A 15,971-nucleotide genomic window follows, 5' to 3' on the forward strand; every position below is an offset into this window, starting at 1 on the left:
CTTGTTCTTAGGCAACTTTAGAACAAAAAAAAAAAGGCAATAGTGTGCAAGCATACAAGAAAAGCTTTGTGACATCAGTGGAAACTTTTATTTTAGCTACATCTCCATATATTATTTTAATCATATTGCTGCACAAATATGTAATATTGTAAAATCAACAGGCCTAACTCAGGGACTGGAATGCTGCTAGCTATGAAGATCCAAGCCTGTGTTTGTTGTCAAGTCCCTGAAGTATTTGGAAGAGACCTGAGATGCAGACATTCCTCTCAAACAATGAACAATCCAGATGAAACACAATATATAGTGGCCATGTGAAAGATGCTGAGGAATCATGGCTTAAAGAAATACTAAGGAGATTAGATATGTTTGTATGCAAAAGTATATAAATGTAAGTACTGTGCTGAAATCTTGAATGTATATATGTGTAATAAGAGCAAGTGGTAAAGTCTGCGTAAGGACCAGTACATGTATTGCCTAATGGCTTTTTCATTAAACATTCGTAAGTATTACAGATGCTGTTTACAATGTTTTGTGTTGATAAACTGTTTATGTGCCAAGAAACCTTATGTGCCTCTTGCAGAAGTTGACTGAGACCTATTAATTAACAACCAAAGTCATGGTTTTACATCCAATAGCCCTCATAAGACATTCAGGAAAGTCTTAGACACACAACTCTGACCTGCACTTTAGCAGAATTAGCTTGAGGTGTAGGAAAAGGGAAATAAAGTTTAACATAATATGGCACCCACCAGGCATAGGTGTGTTTCAGAACTTGCTAAAAGATGTTGAAAGTTAGGGGTGAAATCAGAATGTTGTCATTTTATGGGGTTGAAGTCCCTATTCCCTACTCACAATTTTTGTGTATATGTTCACTTGTTTGTGGAGGAGGCATGAAACCTGTCAGCATGGAGCAGGAAAAAGCTTGGGGTTAGTGAGTTGCATATATCAGCAAGCCTGAGACTTATTTTGCAGATAAAGTTAGTCAAAACCCACCTTCTTCTTCAAGCCTTCTGTACAATATGAGCCCTGTGGACACTAGAGGTGGGTGTATGACCTATTGTGCAAGAGTGAAGCTTTGAATCAGCAAGTGGCATGTCCCAGGTCCTTCAGAATGGTCTGTCGGAGCATTTGGCACAAATGGACAGTCAAATCCCAGCTCCTTATTCAAGTCCTGTGTACAATATGGAAGAAGCATAGAGGTGTAACAGATGGCAGTGAACCGCTCAAGAACAGAGTTTTAAGGGAGCTGCACAGGAGCAAGTTCCAGCTCCTGCAAAACAATCTGTTGTGCAGGAAGATTCCACTTGGGGTGCCACAAAACTTGTTTTTTTCATGCATATTCTCTTAAAAGCAACCTCCTTGTTCAAACTCTGTGCAAAATATGGAAGTGGGTGGGACTATGACGTGGCAACATATTGAACAGGAGTGTAGCAGTGAGTCAGTGATTGCAACCCCCCAGTTCCTTCAGAAGTCTTTGACAGTGATGGGGCTGTGTCACTTGGGGTGATCCAAAATTTCATTTGACATGTACAGTCAGTCAAAACCCAGCTCATTTGGATAAGTAATTAGTAGTTTAATTTTTATTATCAACATATTTGATATTTCTGAAAAGCTAATTTTACATTGATATATTTTTAAATCATTTGGCCCTTTAAATAATGAGCAGATACCACCTATAAGGAACCAGGCTCAGCTTTCACATATGTTACAGATTACCAATCAATGAGAATCAATTTTTTAAGGAAAGTAACTGAAAATATAGGTACAAAATTTGATTAAAATCCAAGTTTTAAGCTAAAGCTGTAAAGATGGCACTTATGGAGCAATAATGATGACCTCCAGTGGTGAACACTTGCTTCTTCTCATGGCTGTTACATCCCAGTGGAGTGATTCTCCCTTATTGTTGTCAGATGGCTTGTGAAAAAGAAATGTGGAGTTAGGAGAGAGAATTAGAAAAGTTTATGCTAAAAACAATTATTAGTATTAAATTCTGTAACTGTATCCTAAGGTATTTAAATTAGAGGTCTGCCGAGTTCACATTACATAGTAAACTCTTGACATACATGGCTTCAAGTTGTGCGTAACTCACTTTAACGTGAGTTAAGCATAACTTGGCACTGTGCTGCAGCCCTGTCTCTCTGCTTTCTCCCAGCTGCATGGCTGTCAACCTGACAGCCGGGCTGCTGGGGGAAGGCAGGGGGAAGGCTTTTAGCTTGCATGGCTGCCTACAACTGTGGGCAGCTAGGTGAGCTAAAAGCCCGTTTCCCCTGCCTTCTCTAAGCTGTGCAGCTGTCAACAGAGGGGTCTCCCTCCAAGGGTGCTATAGGGGCCATTGCTCTGTAGGGCCTGGGTGGGGGGGCACACACTAGTCAGGGTCTCCATCCACAGGGTGCTGGTGCCATGTCTGGCCCCACATGTTCTAGGAGCCCCAGGCTCCATGGCCACTGCACACAAACACTTCTGGGGCAGGGACAGGCTCATGGGCAGAGGGGTGAGGGGAGGGAGCTGCATTGTGTCACCCTCCACCAGCACTGCCTTGGGCTCAGCAGGGGCCCATGAGAACGAGGAGGAGACGGAGGCTGTGCCATGGGGAATAGTGCTGTCCATTGCATGTGGTAGTTAGAAACCCCTAGGTCTGCCTCTGGGCTTCTCTTCTTCCTGCTGCATAGTGTGATCTTTTCTGGTTGGAGAAAGGGGCTGGAGCAGCCACCCAGGCTGAGCAGAGCTCCTCTCCATTCCAGCCTAGCTGAGAGGAGTTGGGGGGGCGCAGGGTGGGTCACCCTGCCCTGCTTTCCAGTCAAGAGTAGCCCAAAGTACAGACAGCAGGAAACTGATGGAGCACCTGAAAATTTGATGTCCCAAAGTTTTGAGTGCTCCATGCAGCTGTCTATTTCACCTAGGGCTAGGAATGACCCTGCTGGGGACTGACTGGCTAAAAAGGAGTTGTTCAGAAAAAGATGTGGGTATTATAGTAGATGAGAAACTGGGTATGAGTTAACAGTGTCAGGAAGGCTAGTAGCATATCGGGCTGCCTAAGGGCAGTGCTAGCAGATTGACACAAGCCATCATTCCCCTCTATTTAGCACCGCTGGGGCTAAATCGGGAACTGCATCCAGTTTGGACCTCCCACTACTGAAAGGATGTGCACAAAGCGGACTGAGTGTTACAGGGGGCAATGGCAATGATGAGATGGGTGAGGCACGTGATTTGTAAGGGCAGCGTGCTTAGCCTGCACAAGACCCGGGGCACTGCCACTCCTGGCAACACCAACACAGCCAGCCCCTCTGGCCTGCCAGGGTGCGCGGGGAAGGTGAGCACGATGACGGCAGCGGAAAGGGCTCTGCCCTGTGGGGAGGCGGCCGAAGGACCCGGACTCCCTCCGGCCTGGAAAAGTAAAGGTGTCGTCACACGCTCAGCGCTGTAGCCGCGGTGCACACCAGCCTCGTCGTCCCCATGGCGCCGTGTTCTCTGTGTGACGCCAGTTGCAGGCGAGAGAAGTGGGCGTGGCGCGAGGCCGCGGGAGGGTCTGTCCGCGTGCCCGCGACCGCAGATCCGTTAAGCCGGCCCCGCCCCTTCCTGTACCTCTGGTGTCGGCCGGCGTGGGGGGTTCCCGGGTGGAGTTCGTTCTCCTCACGCCCACCCCGTCTCCGCGCGGAGCAGCTGGGGAAATGCCCGAAGCCATCCGGCACCGAGCCAGCAGCGGCTCCGAGAGCCCCCCGGAGAACAGCCGCGCCCGGGCGAGCAGCGGGAGGCGACACGAGGTTGTCAGGCTGCGTGCGGCAGGGACGTAGCTGCCCCTCGGGGCGGGTGGCCCCGGCGCCGGCATGTGCCGACAACCGGCTTCCCTGAGACTGCTTCTGTGGCCGGGATCAGGGGTTGTGTGCGTGGGATGTCCAGTCGTGCCCTCGTGGGCGCCTCGCCGCGGGGGCGTCGGTTGGGCGTTGGGCAGCGTTCCCTCTAGAGCCCGCTAGTGCCGGTTAGTCTGTGCGTGCCCCGCTCGCCGGGCCCTGTCCCCTGTAGCTTTCCCCCAAACGGTGCTGGCGTGTCTCCCTTGGGGCTGTCCCGAGTGCTTCTAGCCTTTGTGCCGTACCAGATAACGTTCCTATCTGGGCGTGCGGGGGTGGGGGCGGGACTCGCATTACACAGCGGTCCTCAGAAGCACCAGGAGAGCGGAGCTACAGAAACTGGTGATCTGCCCGTTCGGTGCAGAAACCTGTCGTGTGTTTGCTGTGAATCCTGTAGTGTGCTTTTTATGACAGACTCTCCTGAGGTTTCTTGAGTTTTATTTTGGTATCTTTCACTGCTGGAAATAATACACCAAACTCACGGGTTCTGTGAGCACAGCAAAGTATACATTCACCATTTTTAAAAAGGCTGAAGCTTTTTATAGTATTTGTTATCAGTCATCTGCAAAAAAGAGGGAAGAAACATTTTAGGATTAAAATGATCTTTCTTTAATAGGTTGCAAACTAGTTTTTAAAAAAAGTCATGTGTACTGTGTTTTGAGTGCCACATGAATGGAAAATTGAAATTCTTTGCAAATAAAATCTGAAATATGCATGATAAGATTTTCCCCTACAACCTAAATGAGTCAGTTTCTTACATGTCTTTATGCAAAAGCTGCTTCTGATTTTAAAAAATGCAAAAACAAATGTTCTCAGATGGACAGAACAACTATTTTCTTTCATTTTTGGAACAACTGCTTGTTTATAGACTTTCTGAAAGCCTTGGGAGGATATGAAATTCTGTAGTTTTGTTTTAATTGTGGTTTCTTTGTCTGTTTCTTAATAGAAAGATACAAAAGGGAGGCGGTATAAACACCATGATAAGTGCAAGAAGAGAAAATCCCAAACAGAAGAAAATGGGCTGTCTGAAGATGACCTTGAACTTCCCGAACTCAAAAAGATGAAAGAGTGTGTGTCTGTGAATGGACATACTGAGGAAAGAAGTCCAGAGTCCAAGAAGAAATTCTTCTGCCTAAGTAATGGAAATACCCCCACAAAAATACAGTGTAGTTTCAGTGAAGCATCAAGTGGAGAGTGTGACAGCAAACAAGAGCAGGTGCAATCGATACTGGGTTTTGCTCCAGTTATATTTAGCTCCTCTATTATAAAGTGACTGAGTTTGGAAGAAATTTTCTCTAATCAATGGAGTTATTTGTCAACATTTGTTTTTTTGTAACCAGTGTAAACGATAGTTAGCTTTCATTTGTATTACAGCATGGACAGCTGCAAGACTTGAAGTATGAAAGCTCAAGTTTTGTATTTTATCATTGGTCAGACGATCTATTGGTTTAAAATTACAAAGTAACACTAAATATACAGCATGGAATATGGCAGGACTTAGTTTACTGTTAATGATGTACTAATATAGCTTAATAACTGATGCAGTTGTCTGCTATGGGTAATAACTGCAGTGTGAGAGTGCTTTAATAGTCTGTATTAATCACTATACATGGATGCAGTTGTCAGGAGGTTATTTTAATTGATCTACCTTGAATAGAATTACAAATCATTTCATCTTTCTGTCTTAATTTTCTGAAATGTTCATAATGCTCATGTGAAAAAAGTTTTTTTTTTTTCCCCCTGACAGTTACTGAATGCAGAGCAGAAGGAAGGTGCCTTCTCCAATTTTTGTATTTCCAAAGGGACTACTGAGTTGCTTCAAGGTAACCTTCTCAGCATAATAAGTTAATAGCAAAATTGACAATACAGAAATCTCTTTAATTCTCTTCTTATTGATTGTGAGGGGGGCAGAAAATGATAATAAGTGAGAAATCTGATATTCTTTACTCTCGTGTGTGCAAATAAAGTTGAAGTTTTCTGGTCTGGGACTTTCTGGTCCAGCAGCTGGGAGCTTGCACTGGGCATTGATCTCTGGCAAACTTCTCAATGGGTCCCAAGAGTGTCAGACCAGGGGTGTACAGCACTAGTTGTCACACTTCTGGTAGTCCCCAAATGGTACAGTATCCACATATATTATCCTTATCAGCCCAGGTTTTATGCTATAATTGTAACTCACATAACTTCCGATGGCAAGATATTTTGGCTTAAAAGTGTTTGTTTTTTATTCCATTTACAGAGTAAGAATTACACTGAAATTGAGATAAAAGTTCTTACCACAAGTACTACTGAACAAAATTCTAACATGATATGTGTATGTAATATCATAACAGGAGCTTGGTATTTTACAACAAGTAATTTGTGAACTACTTTTTAAATCTAACAGTACTCAAGAGACTGAAGGAATTGGTCGATGGTACTTGGTAATTTTTCTCCTATTAGCTCATTGGACCTCTTAACAGAGCCTTGTTCAAATGTCTCGTAGCTCGAGGTGTAACATACCTGTTTCCTGTGCAAGTGAAGACCTACAAGCATGTATATGATGGCAAAGATGTTATAGCTCAAGCTCAAACTGGAACTGGAAAAACATTTTCTTTTGCCATTCCCTTGATTGAGAAACTTCAGGGAGACCAGCAGGAGAGGAAAAGAGGTCGCACACCAGAAGTAACTAAATTGTACATTACCTAATGAATTCTGATGATACATTTACTGTATTTTTGTCATGGTGGTTTTGGATTTTCTTACCCTGGGGATCCCTTTTCATAGAGGATGTGGCATGCAGATTTCTGCTGTAGGTGTGCATGTACCTGAGGTCCAGTCTCTTGAATAGCATTTTGTGCTGGGGCCACGTACATGCCACTTTAGCTCCTCACACTGGAGCATAAAGGGTGGAGTGGCTGTGACCAGCCTTTGGTTCTTCATGTGACTGCATGTGGGCATTCTTCTCCTTAGTATTTACTTACCTCGAGTACAGTTGTCACAGTGCTTCCCTTCTGATGCCATATGCCATTATGTGCAAGTGACTCAGAGGCAGCTTTGCTCTTTACACCTGAATTCTCCTTTTAACCACCCGTGGCAGTTGATAAGAGTCCAAACTTCTTGCTTCAGCAAGTTCTTTCAGCATCTAATTGTGTACAAATTTTGTTTTAGTTTTTTGGTTCCCCAGTTTTGGGATTCCATTTGTTGGCATTGAGAAATGCCTTAGTGACTGGGCTTCAATCCCTATTTTTTTTTTCCCTAAACTGATGCATGTGTGACCTGTGTTCTAGTTGTTTAGAGGTGCAAGGGTGAGTCTCACATTTAGTGACCAATATAAGATTTGTAATGACTTCAAGGTGTGGACCAAGAAAGAAAGATCAAGCTGAAGTTTGTTTTGGTAGAGATGACTTTCAGAGCCTTCTTGGAGAGAGTGTTCAGCACGTGAGCTTCTGTGAGAAATACACCTCTGACACTGGCTGATTTCTAGCACTGCTCATTTTCTCTGCTTCACAGAAGGAATCATCAGAGCCAAAAGGAGAGGGACAACAAGCTTTTCTACTTTTTATATTCCCAGATGGTTTCTTAATTTTGCATAAACTAGTCACTGAATGAAACTAGCTGAATGTACTGAAGTGAAGATGATGATGTTCTTTGTCCCTGCAGAAGTCAAAATCTGATTCATTGCCTTAACTGATTGTAATTCCAGGTGTTTAGTAAGTGATTTCTATCAGTTTAGTGGTTTGACTTTAAAAATTCAGCTGCAAATATTTACTGCTTGAATATTTTAAGATCAAATATTTTAATGTATTATGTTTAAGTCTTAACAGTGGTTGTTGTGTTGTAGCTTCCTATATGAAGTGGAGGTCTCTTTTACAAACATATAAAATCACTGAGACATTTCTCAATGCCAGCAAATGGAACCCCAAAATTGGGGAACCAAGAAACTTTGTGATTTGGTGAGGTCATAGGAATCTTGAACTGTGCTTAAATGCCATTACTTTAAACCTGAAATACTTGAACATACAGACCTAAATGGAAAAATTCTGAGGCTTCTTGGCAGACTCAAAGTGAAGGAGAATCTATTTTTAACTCTTTGTTCTTCTGTGTAGGTGTTAGTTCTTACTCCAACTAGAGAGTTGGCAAATCAGGTAGCCAGGGACTTTAAGGATATCACAAAGAAACTTACAGTGGCTTGTTTTTATGGAGGAACTGCATACAATGGGCAAAGTAAGTAAGACTTTTGTCTAATGATTAATGCGGTTCATTGGTAACATTTGAAACACTTATCTCTTTCCAAATAAATAATTTTAATGAGAAACTAAGATACCTACTTTGTGTCCTGTGCTAGCAAAACAAGAGGATCCTTACGGAAGGCAGCTGTGTGCCTTCCTATTTCTGGGGTTGTGGACATCTTCCACGTAGACTTGTGTGCTTGAGAGAAAAGGAGGACATGGCTTGCTATGTGTATATGGAAACATTGTGTTTAGTCCATTTCTTGTAAATAACTTCTGTCTTACAAATATTGGCAAAGGAAATCTAGAAGTGGAATCCTATATTCCTCTAGTACTTGAGGGAAGTTGGTGAAGTGACTTTGACAGCAGCATGAAGAAATTTTCAGAGGAAACACTAACATTTTTAAATCAACTTTTTTGTCCCAGTTTTGAATGAGTGAGCTTTTGAAAACCGATGGCTTGATGGTTTAGCTTTCCCAAGCATAATTTCATTGTCTGTTTAGAATATACATCGTTCGGGAAGAGCCAGCTGTTTCTTAAATGTGTAAAATAGTAATTCACCACTGAACTCTTGCTGCCTTTTTTATTCTTAGAAAAAGTTTGACAATGCTGAATGTTGTTCCTGTCTATGTCAATTTTCTTTCATTCCATTTCTTTTATTTGTGAAATGAACTTAGACGTAAGATTCAGTAATTCTCAGCTGCATATGTTTTTCTGATCTCTGTTCAGCTAGAACACTTATCAGTGAAGTATTGCCAGTATGGTGAAAGCGATACTGTGTTTGTAAACCCCTGCCATTTCTAAAGTCCTGTGCTTTTACATATATCTTTCAGTTGATCTAATCCGAAGTGGCATTGACATTTTGGTTGGGACCCCAGGGCGAATCAGAGACCACCTTCAGAATGGCAAGCTGGATCTGTCCAAACTCAAGCATGTTGTTCTGGATGAAGTTGACCAGATGTTGGACATGGGCTTTGCTGAACAAGTGGAAGACATTTTACGAGTTGCGTACAAGAAGGGTAAATTCAGAATTTGCGTGATAGTAAGGAATATAATTAATCCACTAAAATCTAGGAGATAGCATTTGGTGTTTTAAAACATTTAAGTCATTACCTCATGACAAGATTAGTGGCAGTGAAAGATAAATGAATGCTATGTAGGTGTACTGTGGATTTCTCTAAATGTATAGTGTACATGGGGGAAATCATTCACAGAATCTTCAGAACCTGTAAAGGCTCCATAACCTTTCCAAAGTGGAGTGCTGAAATTTGACCTTTTGGCCTTTACGGTCCAAGTGCCAATAATACTTTTTCATCATTAATAGTCCTACTTACAACAGGTTCATTAATAAATTAAGATGCAGAGCTTTACCGTTTAGGTGATGGTTGGTAGAATTAGCTGGTCTTTTGTGAATCTACAAGTGGCATGGCTTTGAGCAAGTTCCTGGCTGCACAGGGGAGGAAGGGTGCAGCTAAGCTCCCACCTCACATGCCTATGAAAATCAGCTCATGTGCCGCTCCTGGCACGCATGCTGGGGGTTGCTAACACCTGACCTATAAGATGCCACTTTCTAGGCAAGACTCAAATGTATTTGCCAACGGCAGATAGGTAACTTTATCCATAGATTGATGTGAAAGTTGGTACTCCAAAGCAGTGTCAGTGGAACTCCCGACTTCTAATTTTCACAATATTTTAATGGGGTCTGGTCCTCTCATCATACTTATATTTAGTCCTGAAGATAAACTCATCTTTTTCAAAGCAGGTTTTTTTTCCCCTCTGTGTGTGTAATAGAGCTGGAATTAGGATTGCTAGAATGTTTGTTTGAAATGGCTCAAGAGTATGAATGCAAGCATCAAGGGATACTTACAAACTAGAACACAGCTGTTTAAATCTAAACAGATTCCTCTAAACTTAATATCTGTTTTAACAGTGCTAGCATACAGGTGAGGCACACTGATTGCCAGCTGTGTGTTTCTCAGTGTTCAGTGAACCCTTGGCATGAACAGGTACCTGGTCTGCTAACATGACCAAATGTGACTTTTGTGGGGATGTCAGAGCAGCTTTCTGAATGGTGCTAAAGTCAGTTTTGTTTTTAACGTAAGAAAGGGCATAATGTGTCAAATCAAAGACTCTTCTAGCCCAATGTTGTGACTTCGACAGTGGCCAATTCCAGATGCCTTGCATAGAGGGAATGAACAAAACAAATAATTATCATGTGATCCATCCTGTCACATATTCCTGGCTTCTGGCAAACAGAGGCTCAGGACAGCATCTGTGCCCATCCAGGCTAATAGCTGTTGGTGGACATGTGCTCCATTAACTTATTTGATACTTTTTTTGAATGCTGCTATCCTCTTGGCCTTCACATCATCCTCTGACAAAGAGTTCCATGGGTTGACTGTTCATGAAAATACTTCCTTTTGATTGTCTTTAAATTGCTGCCTATTAATTTCATGTAGTGACCCCACCCAATACATTTACTTTCTCCGTACCAGATAAAATTTTACAGACCTTTATTATATCCTCCCGTAGTCATCTTTTCTCCAAGATTAAAAGTACCAGTATTAATCTCTCCTCATATAGAAACCGTTCCATAACCCTAATAGTTTTTGTTGCTGTTGTCTGAACCTTTCAGTTAAAATATTTTGATTTCCATTTAACTTAAAATATCTATAATTAGCACTTGTTTTAAGAGTTGGTCTGGTTGGCTGGTTAATCATGATCCCTATAAATATATAGTGTTTATTTCCCTTCTTGAACAGGGAGGTGGCACACTTAAGAAAATGGAGGCAAAACATATTTTGTTGCTCGAAAGACAGACAGTCATCTACTTTGCTGACATGGATCAGGGTTAATATCTGAGGCTATGCCTAGATTAGAGGGATTTGTTGGCAAAACAGCCATTTTGTTGACAGAACCTGTGGAACGTCCAGATTCCCAAGGGTATTCTGTTGATAGTAAGTTTACAGAATGCAGTGCTTCTGTTGCCAGCTGTATCCTGCTCACTATGAGGAAGAATGCTGCTGTTGACAGAGATCTTTCAATAAAACTCTGGTCTGGATGTTCTGGAGGCCCTTCTGTTGGCAGAAAATTCTTCTGGGACTCTGCACAGCCCTGTCTGCTCTGCTTCTGGGTGGCCATTTTGCCAATAGAATGGTCAGGCAGTCCAGCTGTTCTGTTTGAACAGCAGATCACTCTTTTGATCTGCTTTTGTGGTCTGGCTGTGATCTGTCGACAGGGTTTTGTCACAAGATAGCATCTGATACAAACTTCTGCTGACATTACTGTAATCTAGACAGCCTGAGGGAGGGAGTTTCAACTGCCAGATGACTAGAGTTAACTCAAATGGGAGCACATCTGCAGAATAGTTGGAAAAGAGTATAGCAGCTTAGAGTACCACTCATCATGAAGGCACAACAAATAGAATGTCATCCATATTTTATATATCTGAGGCTATCGCAACAGTACATGGGGTAAACTTGGCCAGAACCACCATGCCATTGGATTTTACATACCAAGATCATGAAACAGTTTGTTGTGTTCTTAAGATTCTGAAGACAATCCCCAGACACTGTTGTTTTCTGCAACTTGTCCACATTGGGTGTATGATGTCGCTAAGAAATACATGAAATCCAGATATGAACAAGTTGACCTTATTGGGAAGAGGACTCAGAAAGCTGCTGTGACAGTAGAAGTAAGTAATTGTCTAATACGTCGCATTTTTATTCTCCCTTGTTCCATATTATGTGTACTGTATGGTATGAATTTTAAAATGTATCACAACTATCTTTCTTACCAGTGTAACTTGGAAAGATAGTTGAAGCATAATTTTTTTGATACCGAACTTGTTACAGCCATACAAATATTTTTGTGGATTTGGAATTTTTCTCCTGAAATTCCTTTAGTCACCAGCTAAGTTAGTTATTGAACACCACTCTCTATATTGTTACCTTGGTTATTTCTGGTCTTAGCACATACCTTTTACTTCTAAAGGCCCCTGCCCGCCTCCTGATGTAATAAGCAAATTTTAAGAACAAAAATATTTAAATTAGGAATTATCTAGTCTGCTGGCTGGATGTATCTACTTCAAACACTGCAGCCTGTTGAAGACACTCTTTGATATACATTCAAATACTGCAGTGATGGACACAGTATAAATACTTAAATAGCTAAGCTGCATATGTAGAATGTTCTTTGCTTGACAAAGTAGACACTTCCATTTAGATGGTTTATCCTAACACATGTTTTTGGCTGTTCAGTAGGGTACTATCTGATTGCTTCAGCAGGACCAAACAATGCCAAAATCAATTCACAAAACTTTGACTAAATACTTAGTTTTAATGTATTATTTTCAGTTAACGTTCCATAAAGCTCTAGTGAATATATTTATGGGGGGAGGAATTCTGTACACCTGAGTTTACTTTGTGTATGGGAAAACTTGTCTGCAGCATATCTAATTTTTTATTCTACAGCTACCTGTTTTTATGCAGTTTTAGTCTAATCATAGTAAGCAAAAAAGATCCATGCACTGGGTTACATTGATGTGTTTTAATAGTGTGTGTATCTAATTCTGTCTGTCCCTAACACATTCAAGGAAGAATCACATCTTTGTAGTTACTTTGGTGTCTACATTTTCAGATATACTAAATCTTTTTTTAAACTTGAATTTAAGGTGTTTTTTATGCTGGCTAACTGGTAGAAAATTTCTTCAACAGCATTTGGCTATAGAGTGTCACTGGTCTCAGAGGGCAGCAGTTATTGGAAATGTCATTCAGGTTTACAGTGGAAGTCATGGACGGACCATAGTCTTTTGCGAGACCAAAAAGGAGGCAAATGAACTCGCTCTGAATGCTTCTATTAAACAGGTATGCCATGATACTTACCTTGCAAGATAGTCTATTTACCAACATGGGGCTGGCATCAGACACTTGCTATCTAAATCTGCAAGAGTTTAACTTTCTTTCTTTGATGACGACAAAGCAAACTTGGGCAGAAAGTAGCTGAATTATTGTGGAATTTTGGAATTTTGATACAACAAAGATCAGCCCAGAACCTGCAACGTTGTAGACTTAAATGTTTGATTCTTTTAGCAGAGCTCTAACTTCTGCATGGAATGAAAAAGGACTTTTTTTTAAGACTTTTTATCATTCTGAAATATTCTTCAGAGTCTTACAGCTGAAGCTCTTACAAATTAAATCACTGTCCTTTAGAGCAGTGGTTTTCAATCTGTACTGTGAATTGTCCAAGTGTGCCATGAAATTTCATCAGTTTCCCCTCACTGTGGTTCTTTGCAGAGCCACCAGAGGGGGCAATTGATAACTCTTGGCTTCTGGGGCTCAAGCAGCAAGGCTGTTTGAGTCCCAGCTGGCACGGGGCTCATTAATTTCACCCCTGCGGTGGCTCTTTGCGGACCACATGTGAGGGGAAATGCCAACCTCACAGAACTCCATTTGTTTCAGAGGCAGCTGAAATGCCGTTTCGTGGACCAGATGAGCTGGTGGGGAGCCTGCCCCCATTCCCTGCTGTGGCAAAGGGGAAGGAGGGAGAGTGGGAGTGTGTTGGAGCTGGGACGTGATTTAAACGCCACATCCTGGCTCCAGTGGGCTGATGGGTAGGGGAGCCTGTTTTCAGTTGTTACTTGTTTTACTCATTATCCCTAGCAAGGTGTTGAGCAAATTTTGAAAATGTGTCTGTGCTCACTGTGTAAGATGGTGTATTGTGTGGTGGATTTGAAACGTTAATGCATTTGATCCTTGTTAGCTTGTTGTGTGCCCTACAATGTTGCAACCCTCTCTCTAGTAAGACCAACTATAGTGAATGTAAGTAAATGCGATGTTTATGAGCAATCAGTTGAGCTGAAAAAAGTGGGCGTGCCCTGGAACTGTTTCTCATTGAAGTGTGCTGTGTTACTGAGAATTTGGGAACCGCTGCCCTGGAGTGTAGTGTCTAATCTTCAGAATTTGCATATGTCTGTTGTGCTGATGCGTGTGCATGTCCTGTGTGCTAGTGCTGAAGTGTCATCTTTAGATGTAACCATGGGAGTGGCATCACCCCCAACTGAACTTCTCATACTCCAAAGTGAATGTATAAAGAGACTTGACTTGCCTTTCTTTCAGTTTCTTCTTAACATTTTGTGGTGAGAGCATTTGTGTCTCTCGTGAACAAAATCTTTTATAGCTTGTGGTTTACCTTTTTTATCAGCTGATAGTTAAAATCTTTATTTGGCTGTATTGGGGGGCGGGAAAAAAAACCATAAACAATTTTATTTACCATCAGCAGGGCATCCTGGCCCTACCTGATGCTGAGGGAGCACGTGCTAAGGTTCCCAAATTTTAAACCTTGTCTAGGCCACAGTCACAAGTAGTTAGGTGAGCCACATTAGAGAGGAAAACACTGTTTTAAAGATCAGGACAAAGACACTAATGCAGGAGCAACTCCATTATAATTTGAAGGGGGCTGCCTTTAGACCAGCATTGGAACCCTATTTATCATCTAGTGAAGTTATTCTGTTCTCCCTTGCAGTGCTTGTGTTTGTCCTGCTGACAAGAGCACTAGTAGGTCATGGGTAGGTCTACATTATGGGAGAAATTCTATTTGCATAACTAACATAAACATAACTTAGATGTGCTTACTGTGAGGTCCATATGGTGCTGGGTGTACACGAGAAACTCTTTGGTCAATTCCTCATATTCATCTTACTCTGGTAGAGTGCTAGAGTCAGCATCCACATGATCAGAGGTTAATTTAGTGTGTCTTCATTAGACCCACTAAACAACCCAAATTGGATTGAACACCTTAGTGTTAGTCCATCCAGTAGTGGAGACAAGCACCCTATCTCTGGTGCTGTCATCTTTTCAGGTCCAAGATTTCTTGGCCTCAGAAACAAAAGAAGATTGCATGGGGCTTTAAAGCCCCATGCATGAGATTCCCCTGCACAAGTATGTTCTGGTACTAATGGTGTAGTATGTTCCCCACTGCCTGATACTGGCTTGTACAAAGACACCTACACTGTCATTTTTGGTGTTCTCTTTGAGACCACTGAGACTGATTACTTCCACTGAAACAAAGTAGTCATTCATGTTTGCAGTAGAACATCAGCTGTGTCTGTACAGACTAAACCAGACATTAATGCTGTAGCCAGAGACTTATGCCTGTCTGCCTTGAAGCAACAGCGAATGCAGGGCCAAGTTCTCTGTTCAGGGCTAATGCGGTCGCCAAGACCCTTTGTACTGGAATACTCTGTGTTGTAGCCACCACCTTCAGACTTGGTATTTGTTTCTTTTCTCTTCCTGGTTTGGTGCCACCTCCTCCCTATAATGTATTTTTTCAGTATCTAGGATCCTGTCTAGGAAAGTTATATGGTGTCCTCGATGCATGTATAAACTGAGGTCACAGAAGAGTCTTTCCTGTGGCATGCACATTGCCTCTTAGAATTCTCACATTCTTAAAGTGTTGGTAGGCTTTCTGACTATCTACGCAGAGTTCAGATCTTTCCTCCTGATCTCATTCCTGCACTCACTGGTGAGGGTTCAAGGAGACTTGAACTACAGATTGGGACATTTGGTCCAGGCATGCTTGTACTGGTGCTGTACTGGTCCCTTCAACAGCCCTCATTGGTTGCCTTAGGGGATGCTTCCAGCATCTAGATCTGCATCACCTATGCCTCATGTGGGCAGATTCTTCTGCTTCCCTCACAAAGGAGGAAATCTTCTCCTACCAGTACTAAGACCCCTTATGTGATTTGATATTGATTAGTCTTTGTATGTTCAAGCTAGGACTTTTCTCACCTTGTTGCAGAGATGCAGTGTGCATCAGAACTATGGGATTAACCTTGGGAGTAATCTCCATTGCCTCTCCTGTAGACATCCTCCACCTCATCTGATGAGGCTCTGACCATCATTCCTGCTGTGAGTAAGAC

General features: G+C 42.2%; 1 protein-coding gene across 2 annotated transcripts in view; it reads left to right on the top strand.

Annotated features, from left to right (window-relative positions):
• Positions 1 to 3,653: 3,653 nt before the first annotated feature.
• LOC142015703 (nucleolar RNA helicase 2-like) overlaps positions 3,654 to 15,971 on the top strand; it is a 31,402-nt gene continuing 19,084 nt past the window's right edge. Inside the window, exons 1-8 of one of the 2 annotated variants that reach the window (XM_074999476.1) lie at positions 3,654 to 3,761; positions 4,792 to 5,061; positions 5,593 to 5,668; positions 6,328 to 6,506; positions 7,931 to 8,048; positions 8,887 to 9,072; positions 11,602 to 11,747; positions 12,769 to 12,918. In XM_074999476.1, coding sequence (XP_074855577.1) covers positions 3,669 to 3,761; positions 4,792 to 5,061; positions 5,593 to 5,668; positions 6,328 to 6,506; positions 7,931 to 8,048; positions 8,887 to 9,072; positions 11,602 to 11,747; positions 12,769 to 12,918 — 1,218 coding nt within the window. In that variant the 5' untranslated portion in view covers positions 3,654 to 3,668. The remainder of the gene's footprint in view (positions 3,762 to 4,791; positions 5,062 to 5,592; positions 5,669 to 6,327; positions 6,507 to 7,930; positions 8,049 to 8,886; positions 9,073 to 11,601; positions 11,748 to 12,768; positions 12,919 to 15,971) is intronic. The other variant, XM_074999477.1, reaches the window with a different exon arrangement.

The sequence above is a fragment of the Carettochelys insculpta genome, chromosome 7, assembly GCF_033958435.1.
Source record: "Carettochelys insculpta isolate YL-2023 chromosome 7, ASM3395843v1, whole genome shotgun sequence".
In the NCBI taxonomy this organism is placed as follows: domain Eukaryota; kingdom Metazoa; phylum Chordata; order Testudines; family Carettochelyidae; genus Carettochelys; species Carettochelys insculpta.